This window comes from Cyclopterus lumpus, chromosome 10, assembly GCF_009769545.1.
Source record: "Cyclopterus lumpus isolate fCycLum1 chromosome 10, fCycLum1.pri, whole genome shotgun sequence".
NCBI lineage: Eukaryota > Metazoa > Chordata > Actinopteri > Perciformes > Cyclopteridae > Cyclopterus > Cyclopterus lumpus.
In genome coordinates, this window is record NC_046975.1 from 12,602,300 (window position 1) to 12,621,696 (window position 19,397).

A 19,397-nucleotide genomic window follows, 5' to 3' on the forward strand; every position below is an offset into this window, starting at 1 on the left:
GCTGTTTTGTTGTCCTCACTCTTTGGCTTCAGTAGCTGTTATACTAATCACATCCAGTAGATGGCAGACTAAGACCACAGATAAAAGAAAACAAGACCTCACACACTATACATACAATAACTAATGCCCTCTTATGGGGACAAAGGGACAACTGCTGAGAATTAATTGAAACATCCTGATAGGTGCTTCGGGATGTGTCAGTTAATGAGCTTATAATGCATTTCCCCCCGGTTTTCTTTTATATATATTGTAAGTGCCTGTGAGAGGCATATTCTAACACCCCTTCAGGCATTATTGTTTTATCTTATTTACTCCAATAAATTCATAAAGCCTGCAGGGACTATCTGTCACATCCAGCACCAGTAACACACCTCATCCTCTAACCAAAACACCACATGCTTAACTTATGTGTTGCCATATTCTGTATGCAAATGTATTGCGTGTTGATATTTTTTAGTTATATGTTTTCCCAAATTAACCTGATGAATACTGTTGGATGAAATAATGCATAAAGCCTCATGATGATGTTGATGAGTGGAGTTGTTATTATGTGTTTATATGTCTAAAACCTTTTGATGCATTGGGCAACTCAAACTATGATGCTCAAGACGGGACATGATTTACACATGAATCCTTTATGCTTTCAGTAGGTTGCATTGTGCAGGAGTGTTTTATGTTTTATAAGAACGACAGTAAAAACAATGTCTCAACAAATACAGCGTATCCTCTCTTTGGTCGCTGCGTAGAACATATTCATAACCAACGTCAACAGTAAAAAAAACACATATTTTATGTCAGGCTATTTATAGGATTATATATATTTGTCAATTGCATGGGAAATATATTAGATACATATACATTAATCAATTGCGATGTGTTGATGTTAGCTTGTATTCGTTTGACTGTATGTCTATATTCTGTATATTTTATCTTCCTAAAGATGTGTTCTCTGCACGCTGTATGTATTGAGAACAACTGAGAATCTGATTAAAATGTTCTTTATAATTTTCCTTGGGCTACTTGGCCAATTAAGTTGAGATTCTATAATGATAAGGTAAAATATCCAAAACTATATTATGCCTGTTTTAACAAGGACCTTAAATTATTGAACACACTGTTGCTGTGAGATTAGTCACTGAGACAGGCCTAATTATTTATTTGTTTACATTATCAGACAGTGCCCAGTAGATGGCGCTACAAGATGACAAACGGCATGCAATGAGTTGGTTTGAGAACATTGTGGGTTAAATAAGACGAAGCCTGTATCTGCTCAACTGAAATCCCTTAAAAAAGTGAACCACGTGCATCTTTACTTTTAAGCGTGAACGGATGACGCGTCAAAAGTTTCCCACCATTACTCCTCCACCAACCGTGATGCTCCCACCGCCACCCTCTCACCCCGTGACCCAGTTTCAGAGTGCAGAGTGACAGGTCACGGTCAGCTGGTCGGTGAGCAGTGTCAGAGGAAGTAATGGCTGTCTTTCTGTCGGACAATGGGGTGAGCAAGGCGATAGGGCCGGATGAGACCGGCTTAATGCTCCGTGTAATGCATGTTAATGTAACAGGCACCGAGGGACCGCCGGCCGGAGTGCTTTGGGATTATTTATCACAAAACATTTGTATTCTTCCGTCGGAGAACGGTTGATCCCGGATAGCTGCGCGCTAATCCTTCACTCCGTTAATTAAAAAGAAGAGGAAAGCAATGGAACTGGTGGTGGTGATTTTTTTTTTCTTTTCCAGAAATGTAATCATTTCTGGAGAAGCTTAACCATCTGCTTGAGGTTAAGTCTGCAAGCAGATTGTGTTTTCTGCTTATTTAAACCTGAGGATTTTAGTGTTTTTTTTTTCCTGAAAAGGGGAGGGTGTTGCATTTCAAGGGCTGCTTGTTTGAGAGACAGGTCGGGGACACTTTCTTGTTCCCAGGGAAAAGTACCAGTGACATATTATGTCACATATTATGCCACAATGAGACATTTAATAATTTGATAACATTCCAGATTGTACGCAGAAGAACACAAATGTGACCTCTCATGACCCTTTCAATAGCAGACTGAACATAAATTAGACAACAACTTCATCCATTTCCTCATTCCTGAAGTTACTCTTCTCTTAGCTACATATATATGTCAGAAACAACCACCATCCCCAAGTTGAGGTATTCCCACTAGGGATAACATTACAACATTATGAACATTGCTTGGTTTCCCCGATGATTCTCACAGAGGAGCAGCCATTAACACTATTTTCGACAAAGGACCTATAGTCTTCGGGTTTTGGGGCCAGTTTACCATAAAATGTAGCGTCTAATGAAAAAGAAAATGCTGTCCTGGGAAGTAGAAATGTTTGTTTCTTGTTCTTTCTCTCTCATCTTGCACTCCCCCCCCCCCTTCTTTTTTCCTGTATATCTAAGCTGAGCGTTGCACGGGGGCCAAGGCTGTGTCGTCAGTCTCAAGAAGAGACTTTCAGATTTCAAGCCACCGTTTTACATTAGGATGCCACTCGTGTCTGTCTAGAGACGAACGTGAATACACAAAGGCATCCTTTAGTTTATCTCTCTCTCTCTCTCTCTCTCTCTCTCTCTCTCTCTCTCTCTCTCTCCCTCTCTGTGGTTCAGTCTAACTGACCAGGATTAACAGGGAAAAGATCTGAACAAACATGTGCCGCACTCTAAAGAGGCCCGAGTTGTCCTCTTTGTCCTATAAAAACTACACTGCTCAGTCTAGTATAGTAGTTTGATCTACTGAAGTCACTGACATACCATTTTAGTCCTTGAACGCACCTCACAGCATCATGCTCGCCCTTTTCTGTCATCTGAAACATGTAAACACATCACCTATGGGGTATAATCCACAATAATACCTGATTAGAGACAAGTATGATTAAGGCTTTATGACATTGCTTTCATGTTGATTATGTTGATACATGTTCAAACCTACTTAAGTGAATTAAAGTCCTGTAACGCGCATTTCGATGAGTATCACCCGATCGTGATTGTCACTGTAATCACTTTCAGCACTAGATGTACTCATTTAAATATTAATTAAATTGAATATCCGGACGGATCAAAGACTCTTTTTGTAAAAAACAATTTCGTGTGAGATGATTAATGAATGGGACTGTTTTTGCAGTGTTGGCATTCATCTTCAAAGGGCTCTCATTAATAAGCATTACAGAATCCCAGGTGCCCACTGGCAATGGCCACTGGCCCATTTGAGGCAAAGAGAATGAGCGCTTTGGCCAGTGTATTTGTTTTTGTTTTCTGCATTGCAAAATGTAATAGTGGAACCATGGAGGAACAGCTTACACGTGGCTGTCATTATAACGGGGGTTATCACGAATCAAAGAACAATAATGTTAGCTCTAGCCATCCTGGGCCTATAGGGCTATGTGGTCATCAAGGCAAATCCTTCTCCATCCTCATCTGGTAAATGCAGCCTAGAAAACGACACCCACAACACTATTTGTCCCCTAATCCAAATCTCGCTCTGACGTCTGGTGTCAAATGTACGCCTTCTCGTCTCTTTAGTGGGTCAGAGGAACAGACACGAGGATGCGAAAGGGTTAAACGTCTCCAGTAATTAGAGTCGCACTTTGCGTCGGCGTCCTCCAATACGGAGCAGGGAGAAGCTACGTCCACCCCCTCCATTTCTCTCTCTCTCTCGCTCACACACACAAACAAACACACGCCTCCTCACCAGCTCCTCGGAGTGTCTCATACACTGGAAAAATCAAAGCGCGAGCCTCCCCACACTACCGGTGTTGCGCGTGGAGCACAACACAGAGAGAGAGAGAGGTGCTTTTTACTCTCCTCTCCTCTCTCGTCCCGCCATGTTAACTTACCCGCACACATTTATGATCCAAACTTACTTCTGAAGATATATTAATTTTGTTAATTTGGGAAAGGCGCTGTTTTTGTACTTTTTTCCTTTTTTTGCTGCACCTAAAGTAGAAGGACTGTATACGGCCAATGATGTCTGGATGAGGTGATTTGACGCACGCCGCTGAAATGGATCACATACTCTCCAGAGGCAGCTGGGTACCGGTGACTGGGCTGGTTGTATGTCTACTTCTGTGTGCGTGTGTTGTGGACCTGGTTCTTGCGCAAATTCGGTACTCCATTCCCGAAGAGCTGGAGCACGGAGCTTTTGTGGGCAACATTGCCGAAGACCTGGGCTTGGATGTGGCCAAGTTGTCAGCACGTCGGTTTCGTATAGTCTCCGGCGCAAAGAGGCAGTATTTAGAAGTGAACTTGGAGAATGGCATTCTCTTCGTCAACGAAAAGATGGACAGAGAAGATCTGTGTGAACGAAGCCCGAGCTGTTTTTTACACCTACAAGTGGTTATTGAAAACCCACTAGAACTGTACAGAGTGGAAGTGGAGATTTTAGATGTGAATGATAACTCCCCCAGTTTCCCATGGAGCGAGTTTAATCTTGACATCACAGAGTCGGCTGCTCCCGGCTCCTGTTTCCCGTTAGAGAGCGCGCAGGATCAGGACGTGGGCACCAACTCTCTGCGCTCCTACCAGCTAAGCGCAAATGAGCACTTTGTACTGAATATCCAGACGCGCAATGATGGGAGCAAGTTTGCTGAGCTCGTGTTGGACACCCCGCTGGACCGGGAACAGCAGAAAAGGCACGAAATGGTTCTGACTGCCTTTGACGGGGGGTCACCGGGACGCTCTGGTACAGCACTGATAACTATCACAGTGTTGGACTCCAACGATAACGTACCCGTATTTGACCGCTCAGTTTACCGGGCAAGTCTGGTGGAGAACGCACCGAGGGGGACGCTGGTGCTGAAGCTGAACGCCACAGACCTTGATGAGGGCTCCAATGGAGAGGTGACCTACGCTTTTAGCGGGCACGCACCCCTCAAGGTGCGCGAGCTCTTCAGCGTGGACCCATACACGGGGGAAATCCGAGTGAAGGGCATTGTGGACTATGAGAAAGCCAGTGTGTATGAGCTTTATGTGCAAGCAAAAGACAGGGGACCCTCGGCTGTGGCCGTGCACAGTAAAGTGCTTGTAGACATCCTGGATGTGAATGACAACGCGCCCGAAGTCATCCTCACATCAGTGTCCACTCCTGTCCAGGAAGACGCGCCACCGGGCACGGTGATAGCTGTCATCAGTGTTATGGACCGGGACTCGGGAGAGAACGGAAACGTTGACTGCCAAATTCCAAGCAACGTCCCCTTTCAGCTCCATTCATCTTTTAAAAACTATTATACTCTGGTGACAAGCGAGTTTCTGGACAGGGAAGCGGTGTCCGAGTACAACATCACCCTAACAGCCCGAGACTTGGGCTCTCCTCCACTATCCACCAGGAAAACCATCCTTGTTCAAGTGTCTGACATTAATGACAACCCCCCGCGGTTCTCTCAACCTTCGTACACAGTGTATGTGACCGAGAATAATGCCCCGGGCGCTTCCATTTGCTCTGTAACTGCATTCGACCCCGATTCGAACCAGAACGCCTATCTGTCTTATTCTATTCTCGAGGGTCAGATTCAGGGCATGCCCGTGTCCACTTATGTCTCAATCAACTCTGACAACGGTAATATCTACGCACTGCGCTCTTTCGATTATGAGCAACTTAGAAACTTTCAGATTCTGGTGCAGGCGCAGGACGCTGGTTTCCCCCCTCTCGCCAATAATATCACAGTCAACGTCTTTGTCTTGGACCAGAACGACAATGCACCTGTTATCGTGTCCCCGCTTCCCAAAAACGGCACCGTGGCCACAGAGGTGGTTCCGCGGTTAGTAGACGCTGGGTATCTGGTTACCAAAATAACAGCGCTGGACGCGGACGCAGGTCAAAACTCACGACTGTCCTATCAGGTGTTGCACGCTACGGACCCGGGGCTGTTCAGCGTGGCTCTGTACACGGGCGAAATCAGGACTATTCGCCGGCTCCTGGAAAAAGATGCAACAAGGCAAAGACTGGTAATATTAGTCAAGGACAACGGACAGCCACCGCTCTCTGCCACGGTCTCCATTGTCCTCAACGTGATCGACAGCGTGCCGGAGTCCCTGTCAGATTTCGGAGACCTCACGCTCAGCCCACAGCCCCCCTCAAACCTCGCTCTATACTTAATCGTGTCACTGAGCACAATATCTTTAATATTCCTTGTGGCTATAATTGTGCTCGCAGCAGTCAAGTGCTACAAGGACAGGGAGACCCTCAGCGGGTACAACCTCCCCCCGTTCGCCTGCTGCTGTTGTGCGGGGTTTCAGCCCGATCCGCCTCCGGAGGTGTTCAAAAAATCCAACCTCAACCTGCAGATTTCATCCGCGGCCAAAGTGCCCACGAACTGTATGGAGGTGAATGGAAACAGCAGTCTCTCCCAGTCTTATTGTTATAAAGTGTGCCTGACTCCCGAATCTGCCAAAAGTGACTTCATGTTTCTGAAGCCGTGCAGCCCCGGCAGCACGCCGAGGAACAACGAGGCGAAAAGCGCAGAAAGCTCGTGGAACGCGCAAAGCCGGAGCGCATCTGTGAACAATGGAGCAACTACTCCAAACGAGGTACAGTGAACACAGCGTAAGAGGCAAGAGCTTATGATATGCATTCAAACACATCTGGTTCACTCACTGCCACAACCAAAACCCATCTTAGTTTTCTAACTGATAACATGTGACATTCGCCCATGAAGGTCAAATCACGTGCATGTACCAGAACATTTAAACTAAATGTAAGCAAAGACTGAGCAAAGCCATGCTTTCATTGTCTTCTCTCTCTTATTAATAAGTGTATTACACACGTTGTCTCGACTGTTTTTATAATCATGGCAATAATGCATCCCAAGCGTGCAGCCTATGGTAATGTTGTGCAACCGGGAAATGATATGAGACGACGTGAGATTACATTCTAATTGACATGGTAATGAAAGTGTAAAGCCCCATCTAAAGGAGCATATTCTGTCCACACACCGTGTCATATGTTGGGAATGAAGTGAGATATCAATTACCGTGTGAGAGAGAAAGAGGAGATGTAGTTCAAGTCTTCACGACATGTTTTTGCAAATGAATTACACGAGGAAAAATACTTTAATAATAAGTCATTCACTTAATTATAATAGTTTGTGACCTCAGATATGAATACATCACCCAGTGCCACTTTTCACACCGTGAGGGAACATACCTGATTTCAGCACCTGAGTCTGAACAAAAAGTCAAGGTTATATCGGGCAAGGTGAATGGCAGTTATTGAATGCATCTGTCTTGGGTTCAGACAATTATTTTTCGACCAGTCGGGTTTGCGGCACACCCTTGTGTCCTCAAACTAACAATATAGGACAGATAACCTCACTAACTATGCCTCAAGGGCACAGGCACGGCCATTATACTACACACAAGGCCTATTCGCAAGGGGGGCTGTCCATTATTGATGAAAAATGGCAAATGGATGGTTTTGGGGAGACAGGGGAGGACATCCAGAGGGGAGGGGGCAAGGAGGGGGGAGGGGTGCAAGGACATGGCTGGACTGAGACGTGGGCCGCCTGTAGATCGGCCTCGATGTTGTCCTCTGAATGAGAGAGAGAGAGAGAGAGAGAGAGAGAGAGAGAGAGAGAGAGAGAGAGAGAGAGAGAGAGAGAGAGAGAGAGAGAGATAGATGGCTTCATATTTGTCGAGCAAGGTGGGGGTAGGAAGGGAGACGATGAGAAAGGGGAATTTACAGAGGCAGGACGTCTAGTGTTTTCTAATCATAATAGACGGGGCAGCAGACAACATGTACGTAATGCTCATTGTCCCCTCCCTATTTTCATCAAAACGCAGAGCGACAAAGACTCAGAGCTATGATACCATGTCTCCATCAGGCACACTGAGAAATGTCAGTTCGGTCACTGGCACATGCACCTCTGGCCACAAGAGGGATGTCGAGGTCACGGTGATTGTTCTGCCTGCAGCTATATGCTCCTTCGGGAGAAAGTGTCCTTCCTGTCGTTAATTGGTTCCCTTTATGCACCCGGTGTGAAACTTCTATACCCACATGAGTCGTCGCGAGGTTGTCTGTGACACTAAAACTATAAGACTAATCCCCATTAAACTATTTGAGCAGTACAAAACAGAAAGTACATGGGCCTGCTTAGATTGATGAATTGAAGGTGAAAAGAGCGATTAAACAAACATTCAAGCGCGTAAAACACGCAGGGCAGACGCGCGCAAGTGTGCGCGCGCGTGTATGCGCGTGTTGATTGAGCTCTCAGGGTTGTGCTGTTGCACATATACAGCTGCGAGGACCGCAAACTTTTCAAGGCTTTCTACGAGACTTTTAATTAAAAACCTTGCTCGAGGAGCATCAGGCAAATATTAATGTAAAAATGATGCATAAAATCCACAAAACAATGACGTGTGTAATTTTCCTAATTTCCTCCCTGGCACGGTTTCCTTTGAAGATTAAAATCATGTTTCGTTTCATCCCGGTGGGGTTCTAATTGGTTTTGTGCGTTGTTGGCGGGGAGTGTATTTTGAATACCGATTCTAATAATACGCTTACGTCGCATTCTCCGTGTTAACAACTTTAACAGAATTAATAGAGCGTAGAATCAACACTATGACACTCAGACCGGGAATAAATATCTCTCGGGTGCTCTCATTCACCTCTCACGCTGCGCCACATAGATACGAGCGAAACTAAGTGGCAATCGGAGCTGAAGGCAACATCACCGTCGTCGTTTGATATCAAGACCGATTTGATTGAGACGTGTATACTTTCAAGAGAGACATTTCTCGAAATAGACCTGGACAGTGACCATGCTTTATTATGTGCCTTTGCATGGGGATTTAAACATTTCACATTTGTTGTTGTTGTTGTTGTAAGAAACTGGAAATTAAATTTGTTTACATGTTGTTTTTCCTGCAGCTGAAGCAGCCGAATACAGACTGGACTCTTACGAAAAATCAGAACTCCTCCATTAAAAGGTAACATTTTTCATCTTTGATATTTGACCTTTGCACTCAGTCAACCCAACCAATTGTATGAAAGCATACAATGCTCGATAATAAGCTGAAGTTCACTCGTGTTAAAATGGATATAGACATTGAATTTACTATACGAGTAAAGTATGTTGTCATTACAGACTGGTATCTTGTTTGCAGTTATAACTCCATCAACATGGACGGCACCCTCATGCGTAAGGCCATGCATGCTGACCCAGAAAACTATGTCACATCCATGGCGCCTGGACAGTACTGGACCTGGGGTACTCAGATGAGAGGGGTGAAAGGTAAGAGAGGCCAAACATGGACTTATACAGGGGTTATACAGTATATATGCATTTAGCAAGTATACAGCACACCTCCATGCTTTTATGGAATGCCATCCTGTTTCCCTTTGTTCCCTAAATGGTTTGTTGGTGTATAGTCTTAATTCATCTCCGGTACATATATGATTCTCTTCATTATGGCTCCATTTATTTTTGTTGCCGTCGTCATTGTTTGTTGTCCTGACGGCAAAGCACTGAACTTAGTTTTAGAGAAGTGCTATGAGAATGAAAATACTAGACAGTCCTCTGTCAATATTGAATATTGCTTCTCCTCTCTTCTCTCCTCATCTATGTCATACAGACTATAAGATGTCTCCTTCGACCAGTGGGATCCCCTCTCGCCCCTGGACTCCTCGGTGCACACCTCCTCCCCAACAGCAGCAGCCATCTATCCCACCCAACCCTCAACCTCACCCTCAACCACACCCTCACCCTCAACCACACCCTCACTCTCAACCTCACCCTCAACCACACCCACACCCACACCCACCACCTGACTACCACCACAATGTGTACATCCCTGGGACACCATCGGGCTTTTGCACCCTGAGGCCCACAGCACAGCGAAGCGAGCTGGACGTCCATAATTCCTTCTCCACCTTTGGCAAGAGGCGACGTCTTCAGATGTCCCCCCAGGGAGAGGCTGCGATTATAAATAATGATCTGTACAATGACTGACTTGTCAATGACTGTCTGAATGGATTATTAAAATGGCATATAACCTGATATGAAAACAGAGGAAGAGAACATTCAGCGCATAGATTAATGAACGTATGATTTACAAGTTGGATGAGAAATACACAAGAGAAATAATGAATGAAGAATCCATTTTGCCTCAAATGCTGAAGGGAAATGAAGTATGATGGCTATTTATGTGACATGCCACAACAACAAGTCAATGTATGCCTATTATCATTATTATTATTATTATTTAGACAATCAAACATGGAGCAGCAATTACATTCAAAATGTTTTGAAAAAGGATTAGTGGACAATAATGTTGCACACCCTTATGAATTTATATTTTTGGTTTCATGAAATGAAAGAAGTGTTTTCTTTTTGTATATGTTTGTTTGCTGAGCTTGTGTGAATATTACAAAGTATAATAATGTATATGCAAGCTGCAACATGATGCAGACAATTGTAAAGAAGGGGGGATTTCCCCCACACATGTACTGTATACATTTATGAAAATAAAGTATTTTTTTCACAAGGTCTGTGTCATAAATCCTATATGTAATCCATAAAACTCGAAGCAAGCTGATCATTAGCATACTGATTTACGCCACTCAAACTCAGATTCGGTCGATCTGCATGAATAAAGCATTTAGATGTACGTTTATATGTATGATTAATTAGCTTGAGTCAATTATTGTTGGGGTGGTTAAAGTTTCACATCTACTCTTAGGGTGGAAAGCTTTCGCCTTGGTTAGCTGTTTTCTACAGTGAGGAATAAACATAGTCAAATGCTAACATATGCTAATTGGAGTGCCTGCATTTCCATTTGCCCGCGGAGAATATGGGGTTCATTAACTGAACAAACAGAACCTCTTCTCTCGAAATATCACTTTAATTAAGACCACGAACACGAATACAAGCATGGGGGGGGGGGGGGGGCTCAGCTCCAAATGCCATACCTGGATGTGAGCTAGAGGGCCTGTGACTTTTCTCTCTGTGCCCTTTTACATTTTACTTCTCAGGGAATTAGGTCCTACTATCAACAGATGAGAGCTGGCCACCGGCCATAAATGAGTAGGGTAATTAGGTCGTTGTATGGCTCAGACTGAAAATAATTCAGTTAATAAGAAAACGGGTGTCCGTAGAGAGCATGGGTGGGAGGAGGCTAACCTTCTCTGCAGTAAGGTGATCCATCGGGACGGCTGAAGGGGCAGCCGTATTTAGGTCAGCTTGGCTTAATTTCAGACGAGTGAGGAATTAGAGCTATGCTCCTCAAATAGAAGTGTAGGATCATTCTTTGTGCTCTTTGCTACAAGAACATTTAACTTTTTTTTTTTACACGTTGGTTCATTAATGAAAAGACATTTAGAGACACTAAATTCATGGATAATTCTAGAATGATATGGGCAAACTCCAATTTCGGTATCTTTTAAACGTGGAAGTTGTAGTGAAATAACGGTAATAAAATACATCAAATCCGCTCCGATTAACCTGTTACAGAAACATGCACCGGGCAACTCCTGTCACTATTTATCATTAAACCAGGTTGGTCATTTGCATTGGGAGCTGTCCATGGCCATGAGGCTGAAATTGTTTTGACCATGATTCTTTCCTAGCCAACTGCAAATTCTTCGGTCGTCCACCAGAGGGCGCGTATGCTATACTCAATACATATACTATGTTGTGGAGGCACACCATTTCTTCTTTAAGACAAGTGGTGGAAGAAGTATTCAGATCCTGTATCTAACAAAAAATTTGCTTAAAAAATAGTAAAACGTAAAGTAAAGTAAAACTATAAAATTAAATGGACATAAAGTATTAAAAGTAATGCAGAACATATTTACCCTGCGTGAGTGTTACAATGTTATATGCAGTGATGTGAATGAAACATTTGAATGTTGCAGCTGGTTGATGTACAGCTCATTTAACTACTTTATATACAGTTGGGTATCTATAACAATGCATCATATTCCATAAACGTATGTTTGGGAGTAACTATAGCTGTACAGGTTTAGAGTGGCTTTAAATATAAATATTCAAGTAAGGCACACGCATCACAAATATAACTACAGTATTTGAGCAATTGCACCTATAGTCACAATCCACTATTGTTTAATGAATACATACTCTTGTTATGTAGAATCCCACAAGCAATATACTTGTGACCAATTCACGTCCCAGTAAAATTAGAGTAGTGTACTCAGATTTTTAGCTTCTATTGCAGTCAAATACTGTATGATATTGTATACAAACATGATTAATATATAATCCCAATAAATGTCCCCATGTTGAGCATTAGCACCATCTTGTAACACTGGGGTGGCGCCATATTCCTCCAGCAGATGGCACCTTTGAGTAAGAATGATTGCGCAGCACAACAAACAAACAGACTTAGTTTAGAGGAGTGGATTTGGTTTACATTGTAACTCAGGGTATGAGGGTCTGGGGAGTTACAATGACGTCATCCAACAACCCCGTCAGGGGAGCGTGGCTGATTTCATTTCGGGGAAGAAAAAAAAGTCCTCTTTTTATTGAGACAGACACACTAGAACCACATCCAATTGAAGCTCTGTTTATGATCTCACTTTACATGGGAAAATACATTTAGAAATATTTCGATAAATTTACTTTACATCTCATGAATATCCAGATACTTTGTGCAAATACAGATTGCACAAACATGTATCAACACAACAGAGAGAGCAAGCTAATTAATTTCTAAGACTTGCTGCTGCTGCTTACAATTGAGTTATGAATAATGTATTATTATAACTGTCTGTGACTCCAGATGTTAATGTTAATTTCGTCCTTTATTTTCTTTTTGTATAAGTGTATGTCATTTTAGTATAAATCTTAGTGTAAAAGACATTTTTACGGATTTACAATGGGAGTGAGATCATCTCGGCAGCAATCCTTTTGGAATATCAACTATTTACAAATCCACAATTGTTAAATCAGGCTTTCATGCACAGTATGTACAGGGAGTTGAGCTCTTCCGTCTGCTTATTCTTACTCCACCATTGTACCAAGATGTGCTGTAGTCCCTGTTCTGAACCCTTCCATCTGGGCTTTAGAGTACCAGACGGGCCTCATTCCTCATCACCAGAATGTGGTTCAAATCCTTCTCCACAACATTTACACTTGTGTCCCTCGCAGCAGTGCGGTGAGCAGCACCCAGACACAGGTGCAAAGCGAGAGAGAGAGCCAGTAGTCGGAAAAAAAAGGCCAGAGGCCTGTCTATGGAGCATGACTGGAAAGGCATTTAGCCACAGTACCCCTACCCAGCCCTGCTCAACCCCACCCAGTTGCAAGTGTGTGCGTGTGTGTGTGTGTGTGTGTGTGTGTGTGTGTGTGTGTGTGTGTGTGTGTGTGTGTGTGTGTGTGTGTGTGTGTGTGGAGGGTTATAGGCATTGACACATTTTTCCCAATTATGTCTGACATGCAGTTTCTTTAAAGGCTACAGGTGCTGTGCTAAATGTATGTGTTCAATACAGATTCATAACCTTACATAAACAACAGGCTCTGGTTTCACTTGCATAACAATATCACAACTATTTTCACAGATGCTGTTAGCTAAGAGTTTCCTAATTGTTTTAAGATGAGCCACTATAGCCAAACCTGGAGCTTTGTCACCAAGTGACATAGGAAAGGGATACAATGTGGGTTGTCGTTGAGTTTGTTTTATTGTAATTTGATTCAATTTGAGTCACTTTGTTGGCTGCTCTCAACTCTAATAATATTATCCCTTGGAAGTGTCCTGCTGCATTTTCCTTTCAAACATTAAAAACTACAAAGTTGTGTTAGTTTTGGTCTGAACTAAGTTTAGTGTGCCAGTTGGAAGTATTTAAACATATTTTCTCAAACAATTGGTCTCACTAAAATCAGGCTACGATCTCAATTATGCTGCAGGGTCTTTTTGGATCAAGTATTCTGATATGTACTGGGATAGACATCAGAAAGCGTAAACCATACTGTATGGGCACGACATCGTTGTGGCTGCTACACCAGCTAGGATGGTTGGAAAAGTATTATGTCAAAACAAAGGGGCCGTTTCGAAAATAAATTGTACATTTCACCGAAAAACATATGCACACAGAAGAAAATGCTCATTGAATGAACATGTTAATAAATGGCAGATGATCAATTACAGGGTACTGCAACATTGTACATGCTGTACATCCTCAGTACGATGTCAATACAATACATTCCAGTTTTTTTGCATTTTGTGTTGCAATGTCCTTGCAAAGTAAAAAAAAAATGAAATAAAATAAGACAGAAAAAAAGTCTGTGTAAAAGATTATATGAATGGAAGCTAAAACATGTATCAGTGGAACAATGACTTTCCATGGCTCATTAGGGAAATACATGTTCCTTTTTATATATATATATATATATATATATATATATATATATATATATATATATATATATTTAGAAAAACTAGGCTTTCCCACAAACACAATACAGGATATTCTGTTAGACACACTGAAGATTTCAGACATATATATGACATGAGATATGATAGCATCAAAATATGGAATCCATCGCATACATCATATGTTACAGCCACATGTCACACCCAAACAACACTCATCTCTTGGGATCTTAAGGCTGCACCATCAAGAGCATTCCTGTGCAGGACAACGACCCCTCTTCCCAGAAAGTACATCTATCTGAGCCAAGAACAGCTCAACATGCACATATCTCATTATATTAGGTCATATTTGGTTCAGCCAAAAGATGCATGTGTACATACTCTTGCAGATACACACAATCGCAGATAAGGCTATCAGGGAAGATGGACCCCACAGCTGTGGGTCTTTATTTGCGTTGTGTAAAAGTCTCGTCTCAATTTCATCTCTAGTTGTGTCTCTAATTTGAATGATTCGTTGTTAATAAATTCAATATGAGGTTCTATAACATACAATGATCAAGTTGAATGTGATTTGACTCCTGATGAACGATAGGAAGTTTCTTTCTGTTTGGCTTTGGTAGTCTGTGTTGTCTCAAGCTGATACATTTTCTTCTTGTGCACACTCTGCATCAGAGAACATCCCAAGTCAGAGGAGAACAATAAAATAGTGATTTAAAATTGAATAAATCTCCCTCCCTCTTTTCACAAAACAACAAGAAACAAGAGGTTCAGGTAAATGCAAAAAATCTCTTAAAAAATAAAACCATTACCAAAGGTAGCATGATGTAAATAATTTGTACAGTAGACTGGGAGAGGTTACATAATATAATTACATGTATTGTCCATTTTCTTTATCTCTTTTCTTGGAGCTGACACTTTTACCATCATGGAATGGTTAAGCGGCTGGGTTCACCTAGTGGCCATCTTTTAGGTCTTACAGTTGAGTGCTATCTATCACCTGGCAACAGTGGTCGACACGATCTTGAACCATGACCTCAACACAAGCTGCAGAAAAGCCTGCAGGCACTTTACTTTCTGAGCTGACCAACACTTTATTGTACAAGACACTGACAGCTTTATTTTATAAACAACATATTGAGTCTATTTCTAACTTCTGTTGGATTTATTAGTCTGGGAAACTTACAGTGAAAACAAAAAAAGAAATGTTAAGATTAATTGCAGCTGCTTTCTTTAGCAGCTATATGACAGACATAAGACCAGCTGACCTGACCCATCTCTGACCCCACCCTTTTGGAGCAATTTGTTCTTCTCCCTTCTGGGCCGAGATGCAGCCCCCAAGATAAAAAACATAGGTTTACATTCTCCTATGCTCCAACTGCAATAAATACACTTAATTTGCACTGAACCTTAACTTGACTGCACTACTCAGTAACACTTTATCAGGGTTAAATACATATTTTTTAAATTAATGTCCAATCTCCTGTTGTGTTTGTGTGTTTGCCCTTAAACCAAAGTATATAATAATAATGAAACAAAATGGTAAATAGAGTGCACTTGTTAGTGCTTTAGTCTTCTGACCACTGGAAGCACTTTAACATTCACACAGTGATCAGGACTCCAACTACCCATTCACCCAACTGGAGCCATTTTTTAAGAAGCATTTACCCAGACTAGCAGAGCCGGGGATCAAACTACCGATCCTCTAATATGAGGACGACCCTGCCCTACCACTGAGCCAGAGTCGACACACACTGGCAGATTCATTCACTTGACCCGCATGTCTTTGAACAGTGGGTGGAAGACTGAGCACCCAGAGGAAAACCACTCAGCCACTTCCTTATTGAATATGAAAAACGCATATCAAAATCAATAAAGTGTGTGATGTCTGTGCTGTGAGAGTTTTTTCAGGTCTTCGCCAATAAAGCTGATTCTATCTGCACAGCTACTGCACGATGTTGAGTGTCTGTCACACGGTGTCACTGTTGACCACTAAAGCATAATGCATCCCTCTCCTGGTAGTCATGACACACCCATTTATAAAGGGTGTATTGCAGGACACAGCTTTTTGGAAGATATGCGTTTTATTTTATGATTACCAACACGACCCAAAGGCATGTCTTAAGATAATTGTCAGATCTTAGCATCACGTTTTCACAAACTGGAGTTCTTTCTGGCAGACGAAAGGATGATTTTTTGGGCGACGGTCTTTGTCCTGTCTGCAGTATGGCGCAGCGCTTTGTCGGTGACACGGTACTCCATAGCCGAGGAGATGGAAAGGGGCTCTGTTGTGGCTAATCTCGCTGCTGATTTGGGACTTGAGCTTGGAGGTTTGGCACAACGAGAGGTAAAACTTGATATTTTCCATAATAAAAAGTATCTCGATGTGAATAAAAAGACTGGGGAGTTGTACATCGTGGAAAAGATGGACAGGGAATATCTTTGTCAGACAAAAACTACCTCCTGTTTTCTAAAGCTTGATGTTATCATAGAAAGCCCTTTGCGGATCTTCAACATTGAACTTGGAATAACAGATATTAATGATAACGCTCCACACTTCCGACGAGACAGAGTTGAGCTCGACGTGTCCGAATCGGCCACACCAGGAGAGAGATTCTCCCTGCCTAATGGGGTGGATCCCGATGTCGGAATAAATACAATTAAAACATACAAACTCAGTAACAGTGAACATTTCACTATCGAAATTCAGACAGGCAGTGATGGAACTCAATATGTCGATTTGGTGTTGACTAAATCTTTAGACAGAGAGGAGAATGCCGTTCATAAGTTAGTACTGACTGCTGTGGACGGCGGGGTCCCCGTGCGCTCCGGCACTGCCAATATTATTGTGAGAGTACAGGATACGAACGATAATCCTCCGCGGTTTGACAAGCAGATTTACACAATTAATATGACAGAAAATTCCCCGATCGGAACATTAGTGAAGAAGCTTAACGCTACAGATCTTGACGAGGGTCCTAATTCAGAGATAGTCTACTCGTTCACACTTTACACATCAGAAAAAACACAAGACGTTTTTGAATTGGATCCTAACACTGGGGAGATAACTGTGAAGGGTACTATTGACTATGAAGACATGCAATTATATGAGATGCACATTGAAGCTAGAGACAAGGGGACGCATCCCTTGCTGGGGCAGTGTAAAGTAGTCGTGCACGTGACGGATATGAATGATAATTATCCTGAAATTACCATACAGTCCGTAAAAAACACAGTGGATGAGAACATCCCAGTAGGAAGTGTCATTGCTCTTGTAGGTATAAGCGACAGAGACACTGGCCATAATGGGAACGTAAGCTTATCCATAAATCAGCCCATGCCATTTATTCTTAACAAATCATCAGATAGACCCATGCATTATAAACTCATAGTGTCCGCCCCTTTAGATCGTGAATCAGTACCTGAATATGACATCAAACTGATTGTGACAGATGCAGGAACGCCGCCTTTGTCTGACAACGAAACAATAACTGTGCATCTACTGGATGTAAATGACAACGCACCACAGTTCCCTCAGTCATTTTATACTATACGTGTAATGGAGAATAACGCACCTGGGGCCTTGCTGAGTTCACTCACTGCGTTTGACCCTGACCTGCATGAAAACCAGTATCTAGTGTATTTCATCCTGGAGAGGGAGATAGCCAACACCTCCATGTCAATGCTGTTCTCCATCAATCCAGAGAACGGTAATCTTTACGCACTAAAAACCTTTGACTACGAGATCGAGAACGAGTTTTTTTTCCACATCGAGGCCAGAGACTCTGGCTCTCCTCCACTCAGCAGCAACGTGACGGTCCACATCATTATAGTGGACCAGAACGACAACGCTCCGGTTATTGTCTCTCCGTGGCGCGCGCACGGCTCGCTGGTGGAGGAAAAGATCCCCAGATCCACCGATAAAGGCTCTCTGGTGGCCAAAGTGATCGCCTTGGACACCGACTCGGTGCACAACTCTCGGATTACGTACCAGTTTCTACAAGTGACTGACGCCACCTTGTTCAGTCTGGATCAATACAACGGAGAGATCCGGACTATGAGGATGTTCAGTTACAGAGACCCGCGTCACCAGCGACTGGTTGTTGTTGCAAAGGACAACGGGGAGCCCGCTCTCTCCGCTACAGTCACCATCAAGCTGTCCACGGTGGAGACTGCCGTTAAGGCCTACTCTGACATGACGGAGGTGCCTCTAGAATATGACATCTTCTCAGACCTGAACCTGTATTTGGTCATCGGTCTGGGCTCGGTGTCATTTCTCCTACTGATCACCATTTTGGTCACCATCGTGCTCAAGTGTCAGAAACCCAAGCCCAGCAAAGCGGCTCCTCCCTGCAGGAACAGTGTGATCAGTGAGAGGAACTCCACCATCGCAGACTCCACTCTGGTCTCCAACGATGCCTACTGGTACAGTCTGTTTCTAGCAGAGACCAGGAAAGGGAAGATGGTGGTTAGACAGCCGGTGCCAAAGGGCTCCAGATACATCGTGTCCAGTCTACCAAGAGGCACAGGACTGACAAACACTAGTGACTCAGCGGCTTCCACTCTGCAGGTGAGAGTCCAATGTACACGTGTTTTTATATGTATAATGTATCAATATTTAGTGTTATTTCATTAGACATCGTAGTTATTTTAGGTCAATAACATTTATGAAGTTAAATCATGGATAGTGTTCATTAATTAATTAATTAGTTATCGTCAGCATTACTCATTTGAACTCACATTGAAACCAATAAACTATGTATGGTACACCGGTTGAACTGAGTTTGCAAGTCTTGAAAGCCTAAAGGGTGGCGCTGTTTTCTTAGTAACATTCCGGCTCATGAACGTCATGACAGTGAATCGTTGTCGTCAGGGAAGATCGTAAAACAACTGGAAAGCTCCGTGGTGCTGAACCTCACACACAATATGCGCTCGCTGCTTTCAGCACCGATACATCTTTGGGATTAAATTGTGAAAACATGCTCGAGACCAAGGCCGATAGAAAACAACCAAATATTAATGGACACGTACGTACTGTCCTTTGAAGTGCAGTAAACCCGCAGACAACAATGGAGTC

At 42.9% G+C, this 19,397-nt stretch overlaps 2 protein-coding genes across 2 annotated transcripts; both read left to right on the forward strand.

Moving 5' to 3' along the window:
• The first annotated feature begins 4,006 nt into the window (after positions 1 to 4,006).
• Positions 4,007 to 9,948, forward strand: si:ch73-233f7.1 (uncharacterized protein LOC100537710 homolog). The gene is made up of 4 exons (XM_034543401.1): positions 4,007 to 6,529; positions 8,868 to 8,926; positions 9,104 to 9,231; positions 9,572 to 9,948. The coding sequence occupies exons 1-4, from the start codon at positions 4,007 to 4,009 to the stop codon at positions 9,946 to 9,948; spliced, it is 3,087 nt and encodes a 1,028-aa protein (XP_034399292.1).
• Positions 9,949 to 16,508: 6,560 nt separating this feature from the next.
• On the forward strand, positions 16,509 to 19,288 carry pcdhb (protocadherin b). The gene is made up of 2 exons (XM_034544195.1): positions 16,509 to 18,903; positions 19,194 to 19,288. Exons 1-2 carry the CDS (start codon positions 16,509 to 16,511, stop codon positions 19,286 to 19,288), a joined length of 2,490 nt encoding a protein of 829 aa, XP_034400086.1.
• Positions 19,289 to 19,397: the final 109 nt, after the last annotated feature.

Excerpts from the sequence above, each read along its gene's own strand:
- si:ch73-233f7.1 (XM_034543401.1), top strand. The coding sequence starts at position 4,007 with ATGGATCACATACTCTCCAGAGGCAGCTGGGTACCGGTGACTGGGCTG. Across the intron at positions 6,530-8,867 it reads GAGCAACTACTCCAAACGAG|CTGAAGCAGCCGAATACAGA; the intron begins GTACAGTGAACA and ends TTTTTCCTGCAG. Across the intron at positions 9,232-9,571 it reads TCAGATGAGAGGGGTGAAAG|ACTATAAGATGTCTCCTTCG; the intron begins GTAAGAGAGGCC and ends TATGTCATACAG.
- pcdhb (XM_034544195.1), top strand. The coding sequence starts at position 16,509 with ATGATTTTTTGGGCGACGGTCTTTGTCCTGTCTGCAGTATGGCGCAGC. Across the intron at positions 18,904-19,193 it reads TCTGCAGGTGAGAGTCCAAT|GGAAGATCGTAAAACAACTG; the intron begins GTACACGTGTTT and ends CGTTGTCGTCAG.